Consider the following 25,380-nt stretch of genomic DNA (forward strand, 5'->3'; position numbering starts at 1 on the left):
CTGAAGACTCCACATCGAGTCCAGCCTTAAGCATCCCACATAATGAGAATTCAACTCACGTGATACCTTGTCCTTAATGTACTAATTTTTCCTAAAATGCAATCAAGTTGTTTTTAATCACCACAAAGGAGGGAAATATTTGATGTTTCTATAGTAAAGGAATGTGCCTTATTTCTAAGGCATTATTGTGCATGCACATGTGTGGAAAGCACGCCCAGGACAGCTGCAGCAGTCTGAATCCTTCCCTGTATACGTACCCATTCCTCAATTCTCCTCTCTCCCCGGCTTTAGGCTGTTCCTAAGTTCTCACTGTCATTCAGGTCAGACTACTTTGGATTTTCACGTGAACTGCAAAGAGCTGTCAGACAACTGAGACTGTGAGACTTAAGTGACACGAGATTACTCTTAGGAAACTGGCATTTGAACTTGATCCTTTTTGCCCATAAAAATGATTCACAGCAAACAACCTATTAATCTTAGATTAATTATCCCGTCTCTTCTAATGATATTAGCTGGGAGGGCGAGAGTGAAGGTTGTCTTATCCATAGCTGAGTGTCAGCACGTTGTTAAGGAAAGGTGATGGATGATCAATCCACTGTTGCAGTTTGCTCTTCTCTCGGAGAGTGAAAGTTCCTGTGAATTTCCATCAAGGATGTTAATAAAAATGGGACTGGAGCAAATGTTCCTTCACCACTTGGTGTCTTGAGCAGTGACTGGGAGAACCCATCCCTGTGTCATTATCCATTTCATGCTTTGCTGCCATAATGGAGATTTAATTAGGTTGCTGTTGAATTAATTGCCTGTATGGTTTGCTTTTTCCAAGCAGAAATCTGGAAGACTTTAGCAAATTATGGAGGCTTGAATTTGCCCGATTTCCTGCAGAAAGTGGGGTCAATAGGTCTCAGACTGTAGACACACTCTTCAGGCAGGCAGCAGGGGGTTGGCTCTTAATGGCACTTGAGAGATGCTTAATTGCCTTTTTGAAATGTTTTTCTCAAATTAGAGGCATGGTTCTCCCATCCATTAGTGTGTATCTACAGGCTTTTCCCTCCCTCCATCATCCTTTAGTAGATGCATGAGCAAAACCACCTCAAAAGTTGCCTTATTTTTCCTAAGTTGTAACCAGCAGGGGAGAATTTTCATGCCTTTGAAAGTAGTAAAAGTTGGAATTTAAGTACTGTACCTAAACCTTAGGTTTTTAAGAGAAAACGTGATGATTTTTTAGGCATGTATGGATGTGCTCACACATGTGTATCTATTTTTTTTTTTCTTTAAGTACCTAAAATAGTCTTAGGTGATAGAAAAGGAATAATACTTTTCCAAGGATGATATAGCAAGTAATTTGTTGTGAAATGTTGTGGCTAGAGAGAAAAAAGTTGCTGGAAAAACTTCAAGTGGGAGCCATTAATTTAGGTGGCAATACTGACCCGTAATTAGTAAATACAACACTGTCTATAGATTACCAGATATTTCTTCTTGTAGGGCAGAAACATAAGAATTTCTTGGTATACTACTGAGTATGATGTTAAACCTCTGCTTCAAGTATTAATGAAAAGAGGGTTCTGAAAGTTGTTCTAAGAAGCTGCTCGACATTACAAGGGTCATTTGGGTAATAGCAGTCTTGGAGTGGGAGTTGTGTGGAAACAAGTCTGTAAAGCTTTAATGAGAAAGGTTATGCTCTGGTAACATTTAGATTGTGATTTGCTGTAGGAATTACTGAAGCTGGAGCAAAATCAGAACGCTGTCCCCATCTGCCACCAGTTGTCTTGTAAAATTAACAGAAGTATATTTAAAAGCTTTAATTTTAGAAAATGTAATAATCTGAAAGCAGATTTGTCTCTGCACATATCAGTTGCTGAAGTAATGTATATTTTCTGAATTACTAAGTGCAGTCCGCTATCACAGGTAACCATGTCTCTTTCATGGATCTAAGCTCTGTGTTGTACTGTTACTATTTCTACATTATCCTATTACTCCTGTTGAGTAAAAACTGGAACTTCATGCTTTCCATTAGGAACCTCACCAACAGTTTGTGTTGAATGCTTCTTGTACCAGACCCAGTAAAGGATGTGTAGCTGAAGATTAGTCTGCCTTTCCAACTATTTCAGGAAGTCTCCTTAAAGATATTACTTCTACTGACAGATCCTTGCCTGGAACATCTCCTTAGACCATCCTGGATAAAATAGTGTGCCAATGCTGTGCTTAACTTTAAGTGTCTCTTTTCCACCCCACATATTTATCCCCCCTTCAGTGTTGGTACATTTGTGTCATATTCACATCACGCTCTTTTCTCCTTTACTAAAACAGTCGAAATGTTATGATCTCTTCTAGTAAATAGGCTCTCTATTCTCCTCCTCTTTGAAGTTATTCTAGTTAGAGGTGTCTAACCACTAAACATGAGGAAGGTGATTGCTGGGTGTATAAAGTAACCCAAAGACTAAAAAAGAAAATGGAAAATTGCAGAGTTTATTTCCTGCAAATATGAGCTGATAACTTTTGAGTGTGTAAAACTTGCTTTCCTCCTGATACAAGCAGGCTCATGGTATGAATTTATCTGGAGATTTTCGCAGTATTTCTGTAAACTGCTGACAGTTATTAAGTTCTTATGACTGTTCATGGTTTTTACAGGCTAGGATTCAAGACTTCCCTGCAACTGCAAAACAGCATCACTCAGTTTCTGCTTTCCCAACTCCCCTTTTCACCTCGCTTTCCCAACTCCTCCCCTTTTCACCTCATCCCAAAAGGTCTTGTTTTTCCCTTTGCTTCTGTGTCTGACCCCTGCTTGGAACATCAGCTGGAATGGAAAAGTTGAGACTGAAGTGCTGGCACTTTCATTCCTGTTGAAGGGTCCCTTCACTGCTTCCTCCCCCATGTTGTCGGCTCCAAAGGAGGCTGGCACGTTCAGTGAGAATTTAGTTGTCTGTCTTGTCTTTTGCCGGCTGACTTGGCTTCCTTATGCTGGCAATGTATTGAAGTAAGACCTTTAAAGTCTTAAAAGGGATGCCCTAGTTAAAATTCACAAGGAGTAGATAACTCTCTGAAATTCATCTTTGCATGTCACACGTCTTATATTTTTTAATACAGTAGGTGTTTTTTTCACCATTGAACAAACACAGTTTTGTGGAAGCTAGTACATTATTCCTCTTGGTGCCTGCTTTTGCCTTTTTTGTTTGGGTATTCATTTTATGCCAGGTTTATGTTTTTGCTGCTTTGATTTTACTGTTAACTCTTTTTTGCTTCTAAAATTGTAGTGCTGATTAAGTTTCTCTTTGTTTATTGAATCCCGACTATAAATATGAATGTCTTGAAATAGTGATTAGTATATGAGAATTGAATCACGCTAGCTGGGTTCAAAATTCACTTTGGTTTTCCTTCTCCACAAATCTGTCTGCCTCTTCCACTTTATTTTTTATCTAAAGCAGCTCTTGTTTGCAACATTACAGCTAGGTAAAAATGAAAATTGAATTAAGAAAGATAGGGGAAGGAAGGTTTTGAGAAATTACTCAAGTCCACTGTTGCCAGAATTGGAGAGTCAGAGTGCTTCATTGAGCAAATTCCAAATCTGTCGGTTAGGTCCTGGCTATGTGAATTACTCCTTACTGTAATAATTACTCCTTACTGTGACAAGCCACTTTAATCAAATTGTTTTCCTGTTCTCTTCTTTTCCTTCACAGAAATGGAGCAGTGTAAGCAACCCACTCTTCCTTCCACTGATCCCACCTCAGTCCCAAGGTTTCACAGCCATAGTTCTGACCTATGACCGGGTGGAGAGCCTTTTCCGAGTCATCACGGAGGTGTCTAAAGTGCCTAGTTTATCCAAATTGTTAGTTGTTTGGAACAACCAGAATAAGAGTCCACCAGAAGGTAAGACCCCCTGGTGGGTGAGGTGGAGGAGGGTGAAACTGGTGGTAGGATGTTACAGAATGACCTCTCTTCTACTTCATTAATTTATCTTTGAAAAGTATTTAATGGTTACTTTTGAAATAATAAATTCGGATTTTTTTGGTGGCAGTATTTTTGAAAGTGAAATGAGTAAAGCCAAAACAGATTAAAAGAAAAAAGCATGTCAGTGGTTGTGCTGCTAACTTCTGAATCGAAGATGACAGATGCAGTAGTTACAGAAACATTTCTGTCCTTAACTTTAATTTGGGGAGTGGTAAGGAGAGACCCATCTTTGATTTGTCAGTGCTTGGTTTTATTTCTCTGTAGACACTCTCATAGCAGTGAATACGACTTTTGCTAAGACTGTTTTCTAGGGCAAATGTAGTTCAAAGCAGCAAAGTAGTTTGAATGCTTGGAACTATAAAATAAGTGAATATTTTGACTAATGAAATGAAAACTTGGGATATTTTGGGTGTCTGAAAAGAAGTTCCCACACCACCAGAATATGTTTTGAAAATGCTACAGCTAGCTCAGGAAGACTTTTTAAAGATGTTTCTGTTTCCAACACATGTGGTACTCTGTTGCTCTTTATAGTCTTTATGAGTGAGTCTAGTGAAGTCTACATGATATTTTAAATTTTTTTACTTCATGGTTATTGTAAAATGAGGGCACATTCACAGACCTCTTCCCAGATGATTTAAATGTGTAGGTTTTGGAAGAAGATGTGGTTTCAAGAGTGTATTAATGACTCCAGTGTGAACTCAGTGCTGTAAATCTCTGAATTAATTTGTTTAATTTTCAGTAGCTGAGGTGTGCTTTGCTGGCAGGGGTACCTGCTGGGCTGGCATGTTGCCATACTGTATCCCCTCGTGCCAGGACCTCAGTCTCCAGCTGCCCAGTCCTCGCTACTTGCTGCCTACGTTTTCAAACCCAGGACCCTAATCCCAAATTTCTCTGTCTCCTTCCATGTAATGCCACTGCACACACCATGGCTGCTCTGTCTCCCACCAGCTCCCTTTTTTCCCAGCCCTGGGCTGGCTGTCTCATAACACCATGCTGCTCTTACTCTTCTCCGAGGTCCTCAGCTGGAAGCACAGGTCCTGACACTGGTGAATTCCTTTACAAAGTCACCATGGAGTAAATGGGAGAGTCCAGAAGGCATTGCCCCATGTAAAGAAGGCAGCTAGGCTTGGCCTGTGGTAATCCTCTCCAGTGCCAGACAGCCACTGCAATGCCAGTCGTTTTATTTCCATGCTCATTGCTTCCTATCTTGTGTTTCTTCCAAGTACACTAGTACTAAAATCCTGAGCGTTGTTCTGGGCAATTAAAGCTGCCTCTTGTCAATCTTGATTAAATACTGTAGATAAGTAGCTGTAAATGAGTTTGTTTCCTGTATGCTGTACGTATAAATCTGTCATTCTCATCTGAAAATGTGGTGATTTTGTGGGACAAAGTTGCCTTGTAGGAATATGTGTTCACAAAACAATGCTATATTGTGGATTCTTTTGTCTTCTGTAGTGAATGAAGCGTGTCGTTAGGACTCCTTGCTTTGTAGTTCTCTTTTCAGAGGCTTCAGCTGCTGCAGTTTTCCACTCCTCAAAGTTAACCACTCTGTGTAGTGGCAAGATACAATGTAAAAATTAATCCTTGACCACTTGTCTCAATTTACCATCTTCTAAAAACTTCTTAGGGCCAAGCTATTGCTACCATTCACTTGGCTCATTTGCCGTTTTGGCAACTTGCTCCAGTTTAAAGCAGAGTAGCTTTACTGTTTGCTTTGAGAAGTGTTCTGTAATACTGCTGTGCTAAGCACCTCAAGTTTAATGCTTTATTAAGTGTTTTGCAATCCTTCAGAGTGAGAATTGTTACATATAAATTGATGGTAATTGGAATTTTTGCAGTAAGAAGCTTCTTCTAAAAGCAAAAATGCTTAAATATTCAGTTATGTGAGCACTGAATGCAGGTGGATTTAACCGGATGGGTTGTTTCCACATTTCCTTTGAGTGAGTCTGAGATACAGGAGAGTGAAAGCAAATAAATCATTAGAATGGTCTTTTTTGTTAAACCATTCTATTAATCTTACATTTAGAAATTCTTGAAAATTAAAGTGTGTTTAATTTTTTTTACCCGTAGAGCTTAAAATTGTGGGTTTGAGAGCACAGTTCAAAACATCGGCGGTTTTGCCCTTACATTGGCCTAAGCATCGCACTGGAGCAAATAACTATTCATTTCTAGAGTTTCTTGTCCCTTTACTGCTGTATAACCATTGTAATCTTTTGGCCTATGGCTAGAGAGAGGTCAGTTTGATTAAATTAACTTGTTTTATTCCAGATCCATGCAGGGCATTCCACTTGGCTCTTCAGCCAGTCTCTCATTCAGTCTGTCTATTAGTGATTCTAATCCTTGGACTTCAAAGCTTCTGCTGTTTATAGCCTGTTAAAGCCAGGAAGTTTCTGATGGATTAGAGCAAGGAATGAGTTTGAAGTTTGTAATGTGCACCACTGTCACTGATAAAGTCTGGTTTACTACCCTACAGTAGTATCTGCACTTTTATGGCTATTCACTTTTAATTGGTTATAGTAAAGCTGAGGTGCTTAACCTCCTAGAGCATCAAGTGCTGTATTTTCTGGTCCTTTCCGTGTAAGGAACGTGTTTTGGTACAGAAGCAAATCTTGGCTTTTGTCGCTTCAACCCTTTGTGTGTTTTTGTTTTGTATGTGTAAGTGTGTGTGGGGGGGGGGGCTGGGTGAAGTACATGTGAGTTGTCTTCTGTGCTGATTATGTGTGGTAAATTGAGAATTGGATTTAGGTCTCCTGAGATGTAGCTGGCATAGTGCCACACAAATACGACATATGGCTGCTCCGTTGTTTCCTCTGTCAACACCAGAAAAATATTATAACTGAAAGTGTCATTTTTATCAAAGCAATATATATTGGGAATAGAGGGAATCTGTCCCTAGGGATGGAAAGTTTTGAAGTACATGCAAATTCTAAAATTTAACATTTTTTTATGAATGCTTATGTACTTGTAATAATGCCTTTATGTATTGAAACTTGGCAAACTTAGAACTTAAGGGGAAAACAGAATAAAAATGAAATATTTGATTCTAAATATTGTACAAAACTTAAGATGCTGCACCCCTCAACAAATGCGACATTCTATAAGGTAAAACTCCTTTTTTGCTTGTCCTCAACATTTAGTAAAGTTTGAGTGAAAAGATCTATTTGTCAACATGACCTGAAAATTAACTAATGGTGATACCTGTCAGACAAATGACTAGAATGAATTGTGGTCACTCACTGCCATCAGTACTGCTGAGCATCTCTGGGTGCAGGTAAGAGGCTGTAGCTGATCTCGGCTGCTGCACTGTGGAATGGTAACAAGTGTGGGGAGTGTGCAAGGTGTATGGACACAAACTCCTTGCAAATCTAGGCCTCTTGGGGCAGGTGCAGCTCTGGTATGTCTGACAAATCTTTCGTCGCGTTGGCTGATAATAAGTAAGCAGCTTATATGTCAATGCATTAATGGAATGCTTGACTGGGAAGTTTTCACCCAAATAACGTACAGAAGTATAAAGCTGGAGAAAAAATAGCTACATGCATATGGGCTAGAAATCAGTAACAATTTAAACTGTTTTTCTCTTTGTCCTATGAGTTTGCAAGGTCCACTCATAACTTAAAATGTTTGAGAACTACATGTGTAGTCTGAGCTCATCACTCTGCATTTCCTGTAGAACCAGTGAAAAGCAACAAACACCTCCATCTAGCCTGCATTAGGTATTTATTTTGGGGAAACTATATCATCCTTCCAGAAATACCCTTTTTTCCTCTACTGAGTATGAAGGAAACACAAGGTGACTAGTACAAGCTTAAATGACTGATCTTTAGTCACATAACTGTCTGCCCTGAGTTCCTACTTGTTTTGCCATACTGGTACCTGAACATAGTGAAGGACACATGGGCTGTGCCACAAGGTTCTTGAGAAATAAAAATTAATGAGCACTAAAAACAATGTTTCAATTATTTTTCTTGGGCAAATAGTACTTGTAGGTGGGACACTGACCAGACACAACTTCTGCCTGCTTAGTGGGAACTAATTTCTTACTGATCCTCAGTTTCTGTGTCTATAAAATTAATACAGCGATACTGTCTTAGATAAAATGCTTTGAGATGTATAATCTAAAACTGTTATGTAAGTAGCATTATTCATGATATTATTAGATAGGTGCCAAGATTTCTAATTAGGAAGTTAATGTCTCTTTGAAGTCAAAGTAAAATATAAATAATAAAAGCAACTGCTTTTTATAGGTTTAAGTTAATCTGAGTATCTTCAACACATTTACAAATATGTACGTATTGTGGCTTTATGACCAGCAGATTAACTGGTTATTACCATTTTACAGCTCTACAAACAGGTACAGAGAGTGTTCACCATCACTCCGTAATTCAGCTTCAGGGCAAGGAATTGATTCAGGAAGGTCCTGTGCTTTGGCCTTCATTTCACCTAGTTGAACACACTGCCTTCCCACACGTTTTATTTGAGAGATATCATAGACGTAGGAATGGGTAAAGGGGTGGAAGCTTTACTGTGCATTTTAAGGTCATTGCAGAATCTGTGCGCCAGAGTAGGAGCACTATGCTTTGGGTGAGACTGGAAACCAAGGGTCTAATCTCTTGGTTTTGAACCCAAAGTATGAGCAGTGTCTTAGGAAAAAAAATAGAACTGCAACAGATGAGCAGCACAGCTGTTTGCTGCAAACATTTTGAAGTTTTCAGAGGGCTTATGATGGTAAAGATGTTGGAACTTATATGTGAAATAACAGAGAGAAGATATCACGGTGGTGATTTTAATCTGGAACCTTAGAGCTTTATAGAATCATCTTGCTGATCTTAAGCACTCTCTGGATTTAGGGGATGTGATCTCTGCTCTGTGTTTGGCTGAATTTTGCATATATTCTCAGCCATGCAGGGCATGCAAGAAGCCTGTCAACCCATCAGTACTGTCAGCAGGCCCATGACTGCATGTATACTATTAAAAAGATTAAAAGCTTTGAAATATTACAGGCAAAAAAGATTATTTTTTTAATCGCTTACTCCATGTCCATTAAAATAAACATTGTGGTCCAAGTGCCTGCTGCTGGGAATATTTGTGTAGACAGGGTGTTTTTTCATTTTCTCCATCAGCCAAATACTTTTGCCCTTTCATTTGTATTTGTCTAAATTGCTAGTTCTGAAATTCAAGAAAATACTCTGTGATAGAAATTTTCAGCGACATTTCATTACATTTGTTTCAGACAATGGAAGAAACTATTTTGTCCACCACATAAACGGTATAAGAATGTATAAATGCATTACTGCTAATAAATAGGCAACAAGCTACAAATCATATGTGATAGTTTGATACCTTTTTAGGTTCAGTTTTATAAAAATGAAAAGCGTATTTTGAAGAATGTGTACTTTGTGTAGATGTGTCTGTGGTTCCTGGAGCTAAGGTGCTGATAAACTTGGAATAAGATACAGACTATAAGGCTTATGGGTTTTACTGCAGTAATCATCTTTGTATTTCAATTTGGTGCTATTAATGGACAATATTGATATAGAGCACTGGGGATAAGGAACCTGAATATCCTATGGGTTACTGTATCTTAAGAAAGTGTTAATTTAAAAAAAATACTAAAAAAATACTAAAAAATCTTCAGTGGCAGATTTTTTTGCATACTGTGCCTTTAATAGTCAGCACTGGTGGAAATGTTTGTTTTATCTTCCCTTTCAGTTTTGAATTAATTTGGCTTCTTGACCATGGACTTGGAAAATGACCATTTTCCTTGATTAGCTAGAGAACTATTTCATGATGGTTTTAGTCTTCCATGAATCATCTTAACAAACATTTTGCAATGTTGTTTCCCAAGAAGTCTGAAATCTAGCTTAACAAAACTGGGCTCTAAATAATGTCCTAGAAACCAATATTCTGTTTTATATAAAAGGAATTCTGTGCATTACTGTAGGCCAGTATAAACATTGTAATGTAAGTAGAAAACACCTGTTTTGAAAAGATAGTTCTAAGTTGAAGCAGTTGAAATGCCTGGACAGACCTTTTCAGTCAGCCATTATTTGAAGGAATTCTGGTAATAAATAGATGTAACAAAGAGATGATGTTGTTTCTGACAGTTTTTTCAAACTTCAGATTCCAGCTAAGTTCTGCCTTTCAGTCTTGGAGACTGAAAAAGTACTTGCTAGGCTTCCATCATACATGTTCAATGAGTTGAATTCATAAAGACTACTATAGACAAATTAGAATGAGCATCAAATAAAAGATTTTATAAAAGATCAGGTATGAGAGTTGAGCGTAGTGAATATGGGATTCTGTGCAACTGCAGGTACATAGAGAGGAGTGTGTTTAGAGATGTTTCCTGCCAATTTTTTATTGATCTTAGTCTACCTTGCACAACTTCTGGAAAGGTTTTTCCTTTTTATAGTTCCAAATGGGCTCCACAGAAGTTGTGGGAAGGCTGAGCTTAGTAAGAGTTAGTACTCTGGTGTCAGGTTATCAGCAGTCATAAGATATTCCTAGCTGTTGTTACTGAGGAAGTAAAACAGGAAAAGCATCTTTGTATGAGTCATCAAAATGCCATTATTTCAGCCAATAAGTGGATCTCTTTCTAATTTTAATTTGTCATACTGCTCTTAATACTGGCAAGCATTCAGTTCTTTCCATCAAGAGTGTACACTGTATTTCCATCTCCTCCTCTTTATCTTTACCTGCTGCTTCCAATTGCAAATGCAACAAACCATCCACATTCAAGTATCACTTGCTGAGCTCAAGATATTCAAGTATCATTTCTGAGCTCGATACTACTCAGAATGGGTGTCCCAACAATACTGGTTAGCTCTGTACAGCAGCTCTATTGATTCTCACTTTCTTTAGGTTGAATGCTGAAACTGGAGATGGATGGTTACTAATCAGAGCAAGTAACACATTTCTGTCTGCTGGCTAGATAGATGACAATGCATCTGTTGCTAAAGGACCCCTTCAGATATTACTAACTTTTCCGTTTCTTAGAAGCAAGGATACAAAGAATGATGCTATTTAACAACTTGATTGTGCCATTTCTCTTTGAAAAGAGATAATAGGCTACATAGAATTATTAACTCTGTTATTTTTAATGATCCCTCTTTTATGTATGGTGTAACAGTTCATTAAGAGCTGAGAAACGGGGATGGATTTCGGACTAAGAATTCATTTTTATATATAAGCATTTTGCAAGCTTATGTTACTGGCGTTTTTGTTCCGAACATCTGATGGCAAGCCTAGGGGTGTGTGGAAATTTAAAGGGTTTTTTGGTGTGAGAGGGTATTCCTTTAGGTTATAATGAAGTTGACTCTCTCATGATTGTCCTCCCTTCTGTCTTTCATGTAATTCACTGGGAGTTGTAGCTGAGAAATGCGTATTTAGTGGATGGGGGTTTTTGCTGCACTTCTGTATGAGTGTTTTAAATGGGAATGTAATTACAGCACTTTTTTGATCCTGAAGTCTGTGGAAATCATCCTGAAATCATGCTTGAAAAACTTACTGCGAGATGGAGACTTGCAGGACTTAATGGTGGGATTGTGGGCTGCTCAGAAATACAGCCGTGTATGCGGTGGTTAGGGATTGGAAGCCCATTGGAAGTGGAAGCTGCTCTTGGCAAAATTGTGAGACTGCTGATTTTGTGTTTAGAAGACCACATGCTGTTTTCTGTGGGCAGCTCCTGCAATCAGTGCATCAGTAGTCCTAAATAGGATGAAGTGCCAAGAATGCCCTGAGTCTTGTTGCCAAAGAGCAAGTGTAAGTGGTGTTCAGGCTTCTCTCATAATTATTTCAGTATGATGTGCAATAGGAGATGCTTGTAATTCTCTTCAGACTCCATATATACATGGGGGTTTTATATACACTCCAGAGAGCTTTATTTTTATATTTTACAACTGTCTTCTGCTGCATCACAGAAAGTCCTCACCGGTTTTAAAAGAGCTAAGAATAATTCCGAGTCCAAACATGCATTTTTACTTTTGTATGCTTAAAAAGTTTTCGTGCTGTCACGTAAGACTTCATCTGCCTTTTTATCTTTGGCTATATTTATATTTACTCTGTTAAATGATGTGGTGTCCTCTTACTGTAAGAATAAAGCATGTGTTTTTACCTTGGTTAGAATAAAGTTTACTAAACTGAGAATTTCCTCCATATATATTTTGCTAGTTCTGAGGCTTCTCATAACTTTCCAAGCAGTATCTGAAAATTTGGAACATGGTATTAACAGAAGTGGCAGACCCTGTCTCTAACTTCTCTTTAAGCCACATTCCTCCTGTGCATAAAAGTACAAATACTCTTGTGGTCCTAAATATAGACAGTTTTAACCTTCCTGATAGATTCTGAAACTTTGACTTCTGAAGTAGCTGTTGTCTTTTTTTATTGACTATATATTTCTTTTGGAGTTCCTGCTGCAGGACTGGTTTTGAATGCTTGGATCTGGTTGGAGTCTGCTGTCCCTTGTGATAGTCATTTCTGGCCAGGCTGCCAAAGTGGTTACCCAGGTGTTGTGTCATGACTTCCCCCGAGCACTTCCATCTCTGAAGATACAGCAGCCTTCAGTATCAGATCAGCCTCTAAGCACCAAGTAGCTTTTTTTCATTTCATGTGCTGCAGAGTAACTGATACCCTAGTGTCTTATTCAGAGTTTCTCCAAAATGTTGGTATTTTCCATTCATTAATTTAAGTCCAAATTCACAAGCTTTGTATCATGTTTCCTGAAGCACAGATACTTTGCAGTCACAAAGCTCTTTTTGAGAATTGGTCATTTTGAGACACTTTCCAAGACTTTAGTAAATTATGTGTATTTAACAGGGTTTGCTGACATCTGAGATGCATGCTGATTATAATTTAAGATTACACCTTTATTTTTCATATAATTTTCATTACTTTTTCTTCTGTTACTGTATTTTTACTCAAATGGCATGTGTTAGTAGGTTATCAAACAGTTGATTTTTCTGAAGAGCTAGAAGTTTAAAGCATCAATGCTTTCTTGCTTTTCTGAATAATTATTTTTCAATCCTAGTGACTTTTTAATTTTAATTTTTGTTTCAGTGTGTTCCTGCACTGAAATAAGATCTTTGTAGAAATTGGGTTGTCTTTTTTTGTCTTGTGTAGCAGATGTGAGAGGAAGAAAAGCCCCACTAAAAGAGTATTTAATGTGTATAAAATGTAAACTTTGTTGATACTTATAAATACAAATTTAGAAATGGGTACATACCTATGGCAGTTCTGATTGCTGCTGAAACACTTGTGACAGCAAGAGTGTTTTGGGGATCTAGCAGGCTGCTTAAAATTATTTGATGCCAATACTGGGATTATGATTGGATAATTATAGTAAATTAGCCAAAGGTCTTTAAGTAGCTTGCAAGCATTAAGCAGTCTACAGTCTGTATGAGGCCATGATTTGTGACTTTGTGAGGTGCCTGAAACTGTCTTATAAATATGGATACTTGCATGTTGTATGGTAAACCAGTAAGAAAGCTGTGAGTTGACTTGAGAGTACTAATTTGCAGTAAACGGTTCCAGTCGTTCAGTGTTACTGCCTCCTGAGGTTAGAATGACTAGTAAGACTAAAATTTCTGGAATTTCAGTTGTGGCCTACTGGAATCATAGTTCAGATTATGGTTCAAGCAGGGGATTTCAAAGACCTTACAATACTGAGAATAAAATGAGCTCATTGCACTGTAACTGGAGTCCGTGGCTCTTGAACACTTTTGTTGTGGCCCCAAGGCACTTGCTGTGTCTCCCCAGCTGCTGGCTGACTGTGACTTCCATTGAAGCCCATCAGGAGCATGGTTGAATCCTTCCAACTGGCTACTAATCAATATCACAAGCCATTCAAGTGTGCATCACTGTTTGGGCTGATGCCTCTTGCCTTCTATTAGAAGGAAAAGAGGTGAGTAAAACTGGACATGAACCCGCATACTTGTCAAATACAGGCTATGATTTACAAGACCACCCAGATAAAGGTAGATTTTTACAGTCACTCTTTCAATCTCACAGGAAAAACCTCAGGGTAGGAAACTGAATACAAATTTTGCCAGTAAATATTACTCTGTATTTCTTCTCCTTTCTTTTGGCCACCCATGCATGCCAACCCTTCTTTCTAAAATACAGCTCCAAGAAAAACTGACTTTTGAAGACTCGTACTGTGGTTTGGAAGTACTGCTTTGTTTTCCCAGTGAAGCCGTGTTTGGACTCTGGTGTCTTTAAGCAGTGTGCAACTCTGTTTTATTTGAGTGTTGTGTGAGCTGTTAAATCTGAGAGGCCCAGTGGCAATGAGGACATGGACACTCATTCCAGCGAGCAAGTTCTACTTATACATTATAGAGTGGAGCAACTTCTTTTCCGGTAGTAACTATCTTCCTAGTGCAACAGACTCACAGTGGAAAGAGGGCGAAGCTGTCTAGGAAGCAGACCTAATTTTGGGTCATTATGGAATTGGAAGTGTGTGTGCCTAATTGTATCATGTTGAACCCATTTATTTTTGGTGTTTGTCATCCAACGTTCTTCAGATCCTTCTGCTGAGAACACTTCCAGAATTTGATTATACGTTGTTATTTACAAACTAAAACCATATTCTCACGATTTCTCTTATCTTGGCTGTTACAGTGGCTTTTTTCATTGACACCCATTTTACCTTCCTCTTTTCACTCTCAAAACACACAAGCAAGGATCTTATTTCCTTGTGCTATTCTCTGAATTTCTGTATTCGCTCCCCATGTCCTAGTAGTTTACATTCAAGGTGCCTATTCTCATTCTGATGACAGTCAGCAATCTCACTGGTCATAGGTTCACAGTTTGAGGCAGAAGGGGCAGTAAGGTCATCTGGGTTGACCTGTAAATCATGAGTCACCACATTACCTTTCCTTTCAGTCCAGTGATTTATAACTTGAGTGCATCTTCTATAACATTGCCCAATCTTGTTGAAAGACAAGATGTACAGAATCAGCTGTAGTCCTTGTTAACTTCTTCCAGAGGTTAACCACTATTGCTATTAAAAATGTCTGCCTTATTTATACTTTGAATTTGCCTGGCTTCAGATTTCAGTCATTGTTTTTTGTTATGTCTTTCTCCAGTTGGTTGAAGATATGTGGCATTTTTCTTCCTGTGTAGACACTTGTACATGTTAATCAAATCCACTTTTGGTTCTTCCTTTTAGTAAGCTAAACAGATTTATCTCCAAGTTCTACCATAGGCATTTTCTCCTGCCCTCAAATAACTTATGTGGTTCTTTCCTGCACCATTTTCAGTGTTTTAACATGATTTCAAAAATACAAAAGCCAGAATCGGTGTTTTAGCATCTGTCTGTGTTTGCATATAGGGAAAATTGCCCGTTTCTTACTACTAACCCCTCTACATATGCAAAAATTGCATTAATCCATTTTGCCTCAGCAGCATGCTGAGAACTGATGTCCACTCTGATCCCTTAATCCTTTTCAACAGCTGCTTTTAGGGAAAAAGTTGCCTTGGTCCTGGTGCTTAACTGTGTGCCAAGTTATGTCAGTCTTTTGTTCAAATGCACCTACTCTACGAAGCAGTCCAAAGTACTCTGTATGACCGTATCGTCCTCATTATTTTTCAGATCTCCAGGCTTTGTGTCACTTGGAAATTGCACTGGCAATTTATATATATTTCAGACCACTGATGCAAATTTCAGTGGCTTCAGGCCCAGGGACAGTTCTTACAGACTCTTACCACAGAATCACAGAGTGACTGAGCTTGGAAGGGGCCTTGGGAGATCTTCCTGTCCAGCCCTCCTGCTTGAGCAGGGTCACCTCAAGCAGATTGCACAGGATGATCTCCAAATGGTTTTTGAATATTTCCAAGGGTGGAGACTCCACCACCTTGCTGGGCAACCTGTGCCAGTGTTCGGTCACCATCACAGTGAAAAAGAGTTTCCTCGGGTTCATGGGGAAGCTCTGGTGGTTTGGTTTGTGCCCATAGCCTCTGGTCCTGTCACTGGGCACCACTGAAAGGAGCCTGGCTCAGTCGTCTTTACACCTTCCCTTCAGGTATTTGTACATACTGATGAGACCTTCCCTGAGCCTTCTCTTCTGCAGGCTGAACAGTCCCAGGTCTCTCAGCCTTTCCCCACAGGAGAGATGCTCCAGCTCCTTCATCATCTTTGCGGCTCTTTGCTGGACTCTCTCCAGCCTGTCCATGTCTCTCCTGCACTGGGGAGCCCAGAGCTGGACACAGCACTCCAGGTGTGGCCACACCAGTGCTGAGCAGAGGGGAAGTGATGCTTCCCTCAAGGTGTATCCTTCTACAGATTTTCATTTGACACAGAGAACTACTTACAAATTCTCTGAGCAGTCACTTTGTAGATTTAATGTATTTTTCCTTATTTTTCTTATCATTTACCATTGTCATTCTCTCCATTTCACCAGTGTAAGAAACTCAAGTGTTCATCTCTCTGCTGTTCACAAGGTACTCAGTCTCATACACAGAATCATCTAGGTTGGAAAAGACCCTGGAGATCATCTAGTCCAACGGTTCTCCTAGCACAGTTCCCACCTACAGCATATCCTTAAGCTCTAAATCGACCCTACTCTTAAACACCTCCAGGGATGGGGACTCCACCACCTCCCTGGGCAGCCCATTCCAACGCCCAGCAACCCCTTCTGTAAAGAAATGCTTCCTAATATCTAGTCTGAACTTTCCCTGGCGCAACTTGAGGCCATTCCCTCTTGTCCTGTCACTTTCTACTAGGCTAAAGAGGCTCAAACCCAGCTCTCTGCACCCTCCTTTCAGGGAGCTGTAGAGGGTGATGAGGTCTCCCCTCAGCCTACTCTTCTCCAGACTAAACAATCTCAGTTCCCTCAGCTGCTCCTTATAGGACATGTGTTCCAGACCCTTGACCAGCTTTGTAGCCCTTCTCTGGACATGTTTGAGTAACTCTATGTCCTTTTTGTAGTGAGGGACCCAAAACTGAACACAGTAATCAAGCTGTGGCCTCACCAGCGCCAAGTACAGGGGTCAGATCCCTTCCCTGTCCCTGCTGGCCACGCTATTGCTGACACAAGCCAGGATGCCATTGGCCTTCTTGGCCACCTGAGCACACACACTGCTGGCTCATATTCAGCTGGCTGTCAATCACCCCCCCAGGTCCCTCTCTGACTGGCAGCTCTCCAGCCACTCCTCCCCAAGCCTGTAGCACTGCTGGGGGTTGTTGTGGCCCAAGGGCAGCCCCCGGCATTTGGCCTTATTGAAACTCCTCCAGTTGGCCTCAGCCCATGGCTCCAGCCTGTCCAGGTCTCTCTGCAGAGCCTCCCTACCCTCGAGCAGATCAACACTCCCACCCAACTTCGTGTCATCTGCAAACTGACTGAGGGTGCACTCGATCCCCTCGTCCAGATCATTGGTAAAAATGTTAAACAGGAGTGGACCCAACACCCAGCCCTGGGGGACACCGCTCGTGACCGGCCGCCAGCTGGATTTAATTTCGTTCACCACAACTCTCTGGGCCCGGCCATCCAGACAGTTTTTTACCCAGCAAAGCGTGTGATTGTGCAAACCTCGAGCAGCCATTTTTGCCAGGAGAATGCTGTGGGAAACAGTGTCAAAGGCGTTGCTAAAGTCAAGGTAAATTACATCCACAGCCTTTCCCTCATCCAATAAGCATGTCGCTCTGTTATAGAAGGAGATCAGGTTAGTCAGGCAGGACCTGCCTTTCATAAACCCATGCTGCCTGGGCCTGAGCATCTGGTTGTCCCTCATGTGTTGCATGATGGTGTTTAGGATGAGCTGCTCCATCAGCTTCCCGGGCACCGAAGTCAAGCTGACAGGCCTGTAATTTCCCAGATCATCCTTCCAACCCTTCTTATAGATGGGCGTCACATTGGCCAAGTTCCAATCAGTCGGGACCTCCCTGGTCAGCCAGGACTGCTGGGAAATGATAGAAAGTGGCCTGGAGAGCACCAGCCAGCTCCTTCAGCACCCTCAGGTGTATCCCATCCGGTCCCATAGACTTGTGTATATCTATGTGATGCAGCAGGTCACTGACTGTCTCCTGGATTGCAGGGGAGTCATTCTCCCAGTCTCTGTATTCTGGCTGTGGAGGCTGGATTTCATCAATACAACTAACCTTGCTATTAAAGACTGAGGCAAAGAAGGCATTAAGCACCTCAGCCTTCTCCTCATCACTTGTTACCAAATTTTCTCCTGCATCTAGCAGGGAATGGAGACTCTTCCTGGACTTTCTTTTGCTACTGACATACTTATAGAAACTTTTTTTGTTATCCTTGATTGCAGAGGCCAAATTAATTTCCAGTTGGGCTTTAGCCCTCCTGGTTTCCACCCTGCATAGCCTCACAGCCTCTCTGTAATCACTATGTGTGGCTAGCCCCTTCTTCCAAAGGCCACAAACTCTCCTTTTCTCCCCGAGTTGCAGCCAAAGCTCCCTGTTCAGCCAGGGTGGTCTTCCCTGGCACCAGCTTCTCTTACAGCAGGGGACCGCCTGCTCCTGAGCCATTAACACTTCCTTCTTAAAGAGCGCCCAGCCTTCCTGGGGCCTGTACCCTTCAGGAGAGTCTCCCAGGGGATCCTTTCAAGCAGGTGCGTAAACAAGACAAAGTCAGGCCTTCTGAAGTCCAGGATGTCAGTCCTGCTTAACTATCTCCTGACCTCTCTAAGAATAGAGAACTCTATTATTTCAGGATTGCTGTGCCCTAGTCGGCCTCCAACCTCTACATCCTCCATCAGCCAGCCCTTCTCTGCTCACAAAGAGGAGATCCAGCAGGGCACCTTCTCTGGTCCGTTTACTCACCAGCTGAGTCAGGAAGTTGTCTCCCACACATTCTAGGAATCTCCGGGACTGGTCTCGTTCTGCCGTGTTGTATTTCCAGCAGATGTCTGGGAAGTTAAAGTCGCCCACAAGAACAAGGGCAATCTTACAATGCTCTCTTTTCCCTCAGATTTTCATTAAAATATATGTTTATGTGAAAGCTGGAAGAAACCAACGAATCACATTTATCCTTGTCTAGCTATTAATTAAACTACTTTTTGATTAATTGGTACTTTTGGGATGTATCATACTGTAATAATGGCTACTGTTAAGCTTTGTGCTAGAAAATGTATATGGTTGAATATGTGCATTTAGAATCAATGTCTAATATTTGGTCCTTAGTTGTATTTCTTTTAGCTTGGTGCTCTATTGTAGTAATAGAATAGGATTTTGAAAATTTTTGAATACATGCAGAAGTGTGCAGAAACTGTTAATGTGAAATTAAGGTGCTACATGATAAACACATAGCAAGAAATGGAAATCTGATCCCATTGTAAAGTGAATTGGATCTAGTTTTGTATCTACAGGGTTTTTTGTTGCTAGTTAAAACATCGTTTGGCTTGTGAATTTTCATGATTATGTACCCTAGTGCATTCTACCTGTAAGGATGCTGTAGGGCACAAGTAGAATAACCCTTTTGCATTTATCTTGCTTAAATTATCGCTGTGATTTAGGACTTTGAAGATGAAAGAAATTACTCATCCGCAGAATCTACTCCTTAACTGTCAACAGCGATTAACGTTTTAGGCGTATCTAGATTTTTAATTGATATAATAAAATTTATTTTTCTCAGCACTTGATAGAACTAACATTCTTTTTCAAATTCGTTGCGACTAGACTTGCAGTCAGTGATTGTATACTGCTGCTTCAATTTCTTATAAATAGTTGCAGTTGACTAAAGTGTCTTTTCTTGCTGTGTCCTAAATCAGTAAATACACAGTGTCGCTGACTCTTGTTCTGTGATTATTGCAGACTGCTGTTTTGAGCAAGCTATATAGCTGTCTGTGAGACTCCCTGTAGAGAGCAAAAGAGGGAAATTGTAGCTGAACTTCTGTCTCTTGCCTTCATATGCTCACATTTGCCTAACTGAAAATCAGATGTAAATTGACCATTAAGAAGCTTCTGTTTAATATGTGAAGAAAAAAAAAAGAGTAAAGAGAAGCTAAAACAGATGTGCAGACCTGTTCAGGAATACAGTATACTATTGAATTCTATTTCTTTTACTTTTTCTCTCTAGATTCCCTCTGGCCAAAGATTCGTGTTCCCCTGAAAGTTGTTAGGACAGCAGAAAACAAACTTAGTAACCGCTTCTTCCCCTATGATGAGATTGAAACAGAAGCAGTGTTGGCTATTGATGATGATATCATTATGCTTACTTCAGATGAACTCCAGTTTGGCTATGAGGTAAGAGAACTGTTTTTTTCCTGTCTCTTAGGCTGTCCACTTCAACAGTGTATGTGTATATAAAGTAGAGGAATCACTGCATAATCTGTTGATTAAGATTCTTGCATCTCTCTTTACCATAACAGTTCAATGAGGACTGAAATATTTTTACAGACAGCCACTACTTTATGGAAAAAACCTGCCAGCTAACAGAAAATTTTCAGTAACTGGCACAGTAATGCCAAGAGACTCCAGAAAATGTTGTGTAATGGGTGTAATGGAAGCAGTCTGGAGACTGAATTGCATTCTTCTTAACAGTTTCAAACAGTTTTCAGACAAATCAGAAGTGCTATCCAAGTTAATGTGTCTTGATGGACAAGACAAGTTTCAGAGATTAAGTGCTGGGAACAGAGGAGGCCTCTTGAGGACAAGCTGAAGTACGGTGAAGTGCAATGAAAAGAGGAACTGAAGAATGTCAAGGAGGGGATGCCTGTATCATATGCCTGAAATGGCAAAGCTTCAACAGCTGCTGTTGTAATGAGGGTATCAACAAAAAGAGAGTTTGTCCAAATCAGTTACCCATGGCAGTACAAAGAGGAGGCAGTCTTCATAGGCATTTGAGTTGTTTAAAAGTGCACTTACTTAAAGCAACACTGTTGTCTTCCTTCCAAAACATTGGTTTGAATGTGTTAATTTTTGTCTTCCGTTTGTATTTGAGTATATGACACAGTCCATTATCTGATGTTACTGTTATGTGTGTATTTAAGACAAACACACTATATTTGTAAATAAATCAGAAACATTAGAAAACATAATACCATATTTTAAGAAAGGTTTGAATAGTTGAGTCACACCTGTACCTGCAATATCAAGAGCAAAACAACACTGGGCTTCATACGTGAGAGCTAGAACATGAACCTGTTATTTAAATTGAGTGAAACAATGAAAACCACTTTTCTAAAAAGTAGAAAGTAAACTAAATATGTCAGTTGTCTCATTTTTAACGATCTTAAATGTAGTTGTTAACAGAAGAAGGTATTTTTTAGATGTTGGAAGTATTTCTTTAATGTCAATACATACGTGGTAAATACTCTTTCTCCCCCTCAAGTGAAAGAGACTCTTAGCAAGCAATGAGCTTTTGGACTCAAGAAATGGCTTGTGGTAATGTAGGTATGCTGATGTAATAACAAAGATGTTAAGTAGCGGAGACGGAGGTTTAATCTATCATGTGTGTCTCCAGAAAGGAAATACTTCCCTTGCCAGGTTAAGAGTAACGGATTAGTACATGAAGTGTGAAAGATGGAATGAAGAGAAGACAAGCAAAGGAAGGGGGTTTTTTTTGGCCACATACGCCTTCTCTGTACTCCGTTGTCTACACTGAATGTTATAAGCACTGCGCTGCAACAGCAGAGCAATCTATGTGTTGGCAGTTCTGCAAGTTGACTTACTTTTGTCTGTGTTGGTTCTTATAACTACTAGTTTTGAGGGTGAACTGATGGGATGAAAGATAGCAAATGCTTAACGTGCATGTGGTGTAAAGCCTGGCTTCATCTGCAGTTTGATTTTCATTTTCATTGAGCTGTCTCAAAGTTAATAAAAAGAAGTTTTATAAAAACCTAAGTGATGGTGTAAGTAGTTTCAAATGAATCTCTGCTACTGGCAAAGCAGGCTTTGAAGCAGAGATTCAAACTGCAGCTGAGTTTCAGCTGTGTCAGCCAGAAGTCATGAGAAGTAGAACTGTGGTGCTCGTGTGTCTGAAGCATTAATATAAACATCCTCAATGGAGAATATCTGTAACTTCACATATATTGAGTCTGGTCACTGAGGCAGGAAAGGGTTATTTATCCTCATGAGAAAAAAATGAGACAAAGGAAAGTTGACATGAATTCCCCTGTAGTCAGTGTGATTAGGTGGCAGTTGGGACTTACAACTCCTCATCTCCAGGTCTAGCTGTTGGACTGTGCTGGCTAATTTACTGGCTTTCTGCGGACCGTATGCATTGATTGCAGTGACTGTCTGAGTAACAGTCCTTACAGTCCGTGTGTGAATGTAACTGGACACGAGATTGTTTAGTCTGGCAAACTAAAAACTATTGCATTTGCAGTTTTTTGCATTTTATTATAAATCCTTTTTTGGGGGGGGGTCTGTGAATTCAGCTTACTGCACAGCCACATTATTGGAAAATTCAAATGCCTTATTGAGCAGAGATTTGAGAGAAACCTGTGGGTAGTTTGAATCCTTATATTTTGAGATGAGATTTTTTTCCTTAAATAAATGAATAGAAATGTCTTTGAATACAGAAGCACAGCAGATTATTTTATAAATACACAATTTTCTCCTCACAGAGGGTGGGTGATGTGGTTCCTATTCTTTGGCACAGAAATGAAGGTCTGAAGATTGATCTTTCCTGTCCCTGAGTGTCTGTGACTTGCTTGACAAGCCTGAGCTGGCTCCCAGATGTTTAAATTGTCTTCAGCCTGTGATAATTTATTTATCTGTTTATGTGTGTTACCAGGAAAGTATCTCTCAAGCTCTTGACTCATTTGCAGGAGAATCCAGAGGGAACAGTAGCAGCATATAATGTTACTAGAAAGTTTTCTTTTAAAAGTATGTCTGCTTCTGCTTTGGTCATAAGAAGGGCTGGAAACGTGACATTCAGTAATTTTCTTTTCTCCTCCTAACATCCTTGAGACTTTACATTTAAACATGTGGCAAAACTCCCTCTGTCACAGACTTGTCTGAATGTATAGAGCAAGCCTAAAAAAAAACCAGAAAACTTTGATCTCTGTACACTTTCAGCCATAAAAAATTATAGTAACACTCAAAGTGTCAGACATTTTTTACTTGTTAAAAGTGAACTATTATGGTACAGTGATTTATGACATTGTGTAAATCTGTTGGAGCAAGCAGAAAAATAGTCCCTGTGTGCTGCTGTATTAAGGTAGCAGAAGAATGCTCATGACATTCTGACTTTGAAAAAAGTATTTCTGTTAAGTTACATGATGAAATCACAGGCGTGACTTGGGACGCTGGAAAAAAACCTGTTAGGCTAGACAACTTTTTCCCCACTTATTGTTGTTTGTTGTTCACAGAGGGAATATCAGAGAGACCCAAGAAAAGGAGCGAGTATTTAGATTATCATAATCTTAAAAAATTAAAGCAAAACCAGTGGCTGCTCCTGAAGTGTTTAGTGTTTGAGACTGAAAGCACGGGTTATAGTGTTCCCACCTCTGTCTCAGATGGCCTTGGGGCAGATGGCTTAGCATTTCTATCGCCCTGAAAAGTGGGGATAACAATTTCCAAGTATGAAGGTCATAAGGATTTCTTACTACATACTTATGCAGCACTTTGTCATTACAAAGATGTAGTATTTTTATTACAGCAATAATAGAAATAATCTAAATTGGGGTTATTGTCTGAGTCCATGGGTTTTGTTCACAGAAAATATTATCAGGTGCATTGCTAAGTTTGCGTGTTTTCTGTTGGAAGCTTTTTGCCTTCTGCTAGTAGATGATCTTATTCTGTTTCAGAGCTGTTTTTCAGTGCTTCATGTCTCTGGCATTGTTTAAAAAAAAAAAAAAATCAACTCTCTGACAAATTACATATTTCACTAGGCTTAAATCATCATAAAGTTTGAACGCCTTCTTTAGAAGAATTCTTCCGTACCCGTGTATTTTTCAGCATTCCTTTGTAGGAGGAATGATCTTAACTCCACTTACCAAAAGACTTACCCATGTGTAAATGTTGGCCACATTCAAAGCTTTTCTTCAAATGTTCAAATTGAAGTTGTTTTACAAATTGTGTGCATGTGAAGCATCATTTACCTTTTAATGGGCTTGGTGTTTACATTTTATTTTTTGTTTAGTAATAGCAGGAGCCATCCCTTTGAGGACCAGGGGATAATTAGAAGTGGATGGGGCTCTGGGACGAGAGGAGGAATACAATTGGTTGGGTTTTCTTTCATTAGTAGAGGATGGTCAACATTGCCATGATAGCTTTGGAAACACTGATTATTTTTCTGTCTATTAAATTAAAACATTTTCTAGTTGTAATGAGCCAGTTCCTGAAGTGTCATGTGACTTAATATAGTCTAATAAATATGATGAATAAATGGTGGAGGGTATTCTGAAAAAGGAAGTGCTTCTCTGTCCTCCTGGCTACATGGAGAATGAGTTGTGGCAGCTGTGCTGATGGCACAGCTAAGCAGCACAGAGTAGTTGAGCCTGGGAGGCAAAAATTGCTGTGGAGAGGTGAGACTGGAGGATGTTATAGCTCAGCTGTTCACTTGGGGAACTCACCTTGGAAACAAAATTACTGTCATTTTCTCTTGGTGTCTCTTACAAGATTTTTAGTGAAACTGCCAAGTTGGAACTTCTGTTTGACTTTTCATCTGGGAGATGCTTCGTCCAAAAATATTTATCTTTAGGGCTGTCTAGCAGAGTCATTGGAATAGTATTGTCCGCAAAGAAGCGTACCTCCTCTTCACTTGGCAATATGTTTTTCCTTGGATGTGTCCCTTACCAGTATTAAATCAGGCTATTCTTCTTTAGTCTGAGAAAACTAATAAGATCACTGGCTAAAATGGAATGTATTCCTAACAGACTGATAAATTATAGGCAACCATCAAACAGGAAAATGGACAGTAGTACAAAATAGCGTAGTATAAGAATCATTACTACTATTTTTATTCTGAAAGCTTCCTTAAAAGCAGTAGCTGTATATATTAATTTTGGCACAAAGCATATGTATGGATTTGGGCAATGAGCTGGATGCAGCTCTTTGGAGCCTTTCCAGGATTACCATTGAATGAACTAGTGCTGAACATTATGAAGAAGCCAAGCTTTTCCATGGACTTTGATATCATTACTTTTAAAAGGAATCTTTGTTTAAAGCAAACAAGTTATTTTTTCAGTGCATCAAACTGACAATTTTCGGAGGCCAGAAATAGGATAGGGTTGAGCTTGATAGTGATACAAATTAATGAGTAACATGCCTTATAGTTGGCTTTTATTTTATGTCATTTGCATTCTTGGAAGATGACACTGAGGGCAAAAACTAGAAGGGGTATGAGTCTACAGTTCTGTATTTTGAAGGCACTGAAGTCCCTTGGGAAGGCAGTAGCTGAGTTTAATCTTTCTTTCAGCTGCCTTTAATACGCATGCCATTCCCTCTACAAGAATTCTTAGCCCAGTATGCTGCAGATCTGAAGTGTTCTGTCAAATCCTTTGTTGAGCCTCAGTAGCTTATGTGGTGCTGCCTTC

The 25,380-nt window shown here is 39.8% G+C and overlaps 1 protein-coding gene across 1 annotated transcript in view; it reads left to right on the forward strand.

Annotated features, from left to right (window-relative positions):
• The window catches only part of EXT2 (exostosin glycosyltransferase 2), an 84,335-nt gene that overhangs the window by 45,927 nt on the left and 13,028 nt on the right, over nucleotides 1-25,380 (forward strand). The window contains exons 9-10 of the mRNA XM_074909404.1: nucleotides 3,675-3,864; nucleotides 19,974-20,140. Of these exons, the coding sequence (XP_074765505.1) occupies nucleotides 3,675-3,864; nucleotides 19,974-20,140 (357 nt within the window). The remainder of the gene's footprint in view (nucleotides 1-3,674; nucleotides 3,865-19,973; nucleotides 20,141-25,380) is intronic.

Source organism: Athene noctua, chromosome 6 (assembly GCF_965140245.1).
Source record: "Athene noctua chromosome 6, bAthNoc1.hap1.1, whole genome shotgun sequence".
Classification (NCBI taxonomy): domain Eukaryota; kingdom Metazoa; phylum Chordata; class Aves; order Strigiformes; family Strigidae; genus Athene; species Athene noctua.